Below are 4,479 nucleotides of genomic sequence, written 5' to 3'. Positions count from 1 at the left end.
GTTGTGTATAGGGCGGCATGTCAATTTTTGTCATTTAGAGTTTTTCTACATAACCCCACGGCATGGTGCGCAAACCCATTTGCATTCCGATATCATAGAATGAGGACGCCACGGCTGAAAGTCAAACCTTGCGATAAGTAGAACGCCATAGCAACTGAACCTACCGTCGCTAAGGTATTATAATCACTAATCCTATAACCACTGAGAACGCTATAGCCATTGAACGCTACAACCACTGAGATTGGCCAACATATTCTGTTATAACTGAATAGCTGCTAAATGGGTGAAGTCCACCTCTACATTCCGCACATTAAAACACTTGCGCACACGTACTTCAGCCACCTTGCTTCATTTCGCCTCCCCCCCCCCCTCTCCACCCCCTTCTATGAGCTTCTCATGAACAAATGCAATCTTTCCTCTCTATTTTCAGACGGCAGTTGCCACAGCCAGGATCTCTCCCTGACAACTACTACCGTGAAACCCACGGTTACCCGGTTTTGTTGAATATGACAAGAGCTGCGATAGATCACTATGGTTTGAACATTTAACCAGTACGAAGCAAGTGGAAGAACCGACCCAAAGTGGAAGAATAGGTGGAAATACTCTGGTGCGAATATTTTACTACCACCATACGGCCAGAAAAGCGAAAAGTTCCGGTCGGCTCAAGCTGCTTGGCCTTGGCCTGCTTCCTGGCGAACCTCAAGGGCGATGGGACAAGAAGCAAACGTTGGCTCGAGAACGGCGTCAGCTCCAGCATGCCGTCTGACCTCGTGCTTTTCTCCAGCGCGGAGAACGAGACGATGTCGCTGGGTGCCATCTCCGTCGAAGACGTCGTGCTCGGTCCGCGATACGCCAGCACGCTTCGAATCAGCCTTATTGGCGTCATGCTCGTCCTGTCGCTCGTGGGCAACCTACTGGTCTGCTACAGGCTCCTGACGTCACGGCGCCACCGTCTGCTCAAGGCCCAGGTGCTCTTCCTGAACCTGGCCCTGGCCGACCTCCTGGTCACACTGGTCACCATGAACTCGCAGCTGTTGTGGGAGATCATGGGCCGCGTGTGGATCGCCGGCGACGTCCCCTGCCGTGTCTTCAAGGTGCTGCAGACGTACGCGCTCGTCTCGTCCACGTACATGTTGGTGGGCATTGCTGTGGACCGCCATTTTGCCATCTGCAACCCGCTGGCTCCGGCTCCCAAGCCGCGCTCGGTGGCGGCGGCCTGCTGGCTGCTGTCCCTCGTTCCGTCCCTGCCGAACCTGTTCGTGTTTCGGCTCGTCGTGGTCCGGGACAAGTACTACTGTGCCTCGTTCTTCTACGTATACCACGACTCAGCTGCGTCCCGGCAAGCCTACATGGCGTTTGTCTTCGCGTTCGTGTTCATCGTGCCGTTGGTGGCGCTTGTGGCGCTCTATACGAGCATCCTGCTGCGCATGTGGAAGATAGGCTCAGCTTCGTCCTCTCCGCGGCAGCCCGAGGTGCTGGTCGGAGGTGCGTTTGACGGCGGCTGCTGCGTGGTAGACGGCGCCAGAAGCACGATGCCGAAGGCGCGCCTGCGGACGCTCAAGATGGCCGTGGTGATATTCGTAGCGTTTCTGGTGACGAACCTTCCGTACATGGTGCAGGAGATGCTGCTGGCGTTCGCGGAAAACGTCCAGCTCGGGCCGAACTTGGTCGCGGTTTTCGGCGTAATATCGGCGCTGAACAGCGCTGTCAACCCGTACGTCTATCTGGCCTTCAACGGCGGTGCGGGAGTCGCTTGGTGCGACGCCCACGTGTGCGGCCTTTGGCGCCGATTGACGTGTTCTTCGAACTCGAAGCGGACGGCCACGGTGACGTACCGCGGTCCGTGGTCGGCGGGGCAGTCTCGCCGTCGACGGCGACATCTGACGGCAAAAGCGCCGCCACCTGCTCCGGAAATGTGCGAGAGTTGCGAGAGACAGCGACAAATTGAGGAGAAACACTGAGAGTGACATGCAGCGTTTGAATGCAGAAATGTCTCATTTAATTTCAGCTTGCAAATTAGCAGTGCCATTCCCGTTTACGCGAAAAAGTAGCTCAATCTGCAACATATATTTTGGTACGCTCGTTCTCATGCGGCTAAATCAAAATGGCACTTACAGCTCGCTAGCTTTTTCGGTGAAAGAAAACTGCGTAATGCTCGATTGGTTCGAGGCTAAAATTGCATCCTTGGTTGCTCTAACTGAGCCAATCAATATGCGCCCGAAATGTAGAATCAGATAGCCATTTACCAACGCTAGGTATGACGATTTCATTTTTAGAACTCTGGTAAAGTTTTCTTTGATGGCACGAGCAGCTGAGCCTTGAACGCGGGATTATCACAATACTACTCGGCAGAAGACAGCGCTACAAGTCTTGAAGAAACCTGACACACGCGCAAGCCTTCCGCTAGAGATTTATTGCTATCGGTTTGCGTTGCTTTGAGGGCCGAAAGCGCCTACGCTTGCAGATGCAGCGAAGCCCTTGAGGGAATCAAGCTTCCAGTGTCATCGTACGTAATGAGGAACGCCAAGCCTTCCATATTCAACGCGCAGGTTGCTGAAAAAAGAATTCAATGGTAGTTAGTTGGCACTCTGGTATATGTAATAACACGGCCTACATGCGGCAACGTCAACATTGCGCCTCTAAATTTCCACTTGGCCACACATAAAAACTTTGAAAGACATGAAGAGTCGTCGTTGTGCTGCAGTTATGCTTATCTATGGCCGCTGTACCATACTGTTACTCCTGTTAACAAGCTAGTCGAGGTTCGTAGAATGTTAGTGTACTTTCGAAGAGCATAGGCAATATGCGCCATGTGTATTTTCACGTCTGCTGTCAACTTGTGACGAGCACCTAGTGCCTGTCTTAAAGCCAGGGCCTTGATTTCCTAGGCACAAAATGACATTGAACACTAAACAATATTAGACCACTGTACCTATTTTGATACTCTCTTTATGAACGCACCATAAGATGTAAATCGCAGTGGGGTACGGCACAAGGTAAAGCGCAGCTTGTATCCTAGGCGCAATAAACAGGATGAATTATTGCAAGCCTTTGTTTGGCACTCTTGGCCTCAGAGCCGCCAGAGCACCCTAATGTAGAACGTAGAATGTTCACTAGATGTTCTGCATATTTGTAATTAAAAATCAATGTGTAATGACGTTTTGTAGACAGAATAGACTAAATACAACGCAGGCACACATCGTAGTGCATAGTTACTTTCACGGCGTTGATCCTCAGACCTCTAGCAGATTATTTTCGTGCATATATAACATTGTCTCCTCCATTCGCAATTTATGACATGAAGAGCTAAGCTTCACATAGGAATCTAAGAGAGAGAGAGAGAGAGAGAGAAAGAGAGAGGCGGAAATGGCGATAGAACAAAAAATAAGTAAGAGTATCCAGACCTGTTCGAATATCTCACGCACTAAACACCAGTCGAATTCTTCTGCCTCGAATAGAACGACTTAATTCCTACGAATAATAGTTGCAGGCTCTATGTAATTTGAAGCTTTACCATGGTCACAGCATATAGAACTATATCTTCGAGAGAGACCCATGCATTAAATGCACGAACAAGAGCGACCTGCATACATGGGTCTTCCGGCTAAACAACTTGCTAGAATGCAATTAAACTTTGGATCATACTTTCCATATCCATTTGCATGTGGTTTCGTACTACGTATGAGTGTATTACTTCCTGTTTTGTCCAGCATATAGCTTTCCAGAAACGCAATGGTGGCGCTAACATGATCAGTAATGGTGAGGCCGTATCAACGTAGCGATGTGAACATCCCACACACACAAAAAAGAAGTATATATTGCATTTATAGCAGCTACTCTAAAATCCACTGTGGCTTGAATAAAGGTACTGAATATTTTTTACATGACGATATGAAGTAGTGTAGGATACAACAAAAATTTAAACATGATTAGAATTACTTTGGCGCACATCTATGTACATGCCAATGCAAGAAAAACAATTGCAGGTACAGATGGAATACAGATATACGCGCATTCAAGTTGACCGAAGCAAAGTCAGCATGAAAAAAGGAATGTATAAGCGTCTTGACAAAATTTGTCTCTTTACTGTGATGTCCCTATGGAAGTTACAGCAACAAAGCCTTTACGTCTGATGCCACGGTCATAAATTGGAAAACAGTCCTCATGGCAGACATCAAACCGACGTAACGGTGATGTGGTGTGACGTCACCGCCATCACTTCGAAAACATTTTCTCGGTAATCATTCCCATGGAGCATATCTTGCAATTCAATCTGTTGAGCTGGATTATCTGATAATACGGGCATTACTTGCCTACAAGCTCTTTAGGAAGATCTACTAATTAAATTTTTAATTATTCACTACAGGACACATGTTGACATTACGATATCTAAGCCGAGAAGCATTAAAGTCCTCCAAGCTTAGCAGAAATTTTTAAACTTGCTCCACATTCGAGATATTCGGCCTAAACAAATGCTAA

General features: G+C 48.2%; 1 protein-coding gene across 1 annotated transcript; it reads left to right on the top strand.

Annotated features, from left to right (window-relative positions):
* Positions 1-625: 625 nt before the first annotated feature.
* LOC119441228 (oxytocin receptor) lies at positions 626-2,159 on the top strand. The gene has a single exon (XM_037705873.2). It carries the CDS (start codon positions 756-758, stop codon positions 1,959-1,961), a length of 1,206 nt encoding a protein of 401 aa, XP_037561801.1. The 5' UTR covers positions 626-755; the 3' UTR covers positions 1,962-2,159.
* Positions 2,160-4,479: the final 2,320 nt, after the last annotated feature.

This window comes from Dermacentor silvarum, chromosome 2 (genome assembly GCF_013339745.2).
Source record: "Dermacentor silvarum isolate Dsil-2018 chromosome 2, BIME_Dsil_1.4, whole genome shotgun sequence".
Classification (NCBI taxonomy): Eukaryota; Metazoa; Arthropoda; class Arachnida; order Ixodida; family Ixodidae; genus Dermacentor; species Dermacentor silvarum.
Note: the sequence above shows the minus strand (reverse complement) of the source record. Positions and strands in the feature narration are given on the sequence as shown.

Coding starts and splice junctions, on each gene's coding strand:
- LOC119441228 (XM_037705873.2), top strand. CDS start 756: ATGCCGTCTGACCTCGTGCTTTTCTCCAGCGCGGAGAACGAGACGATG.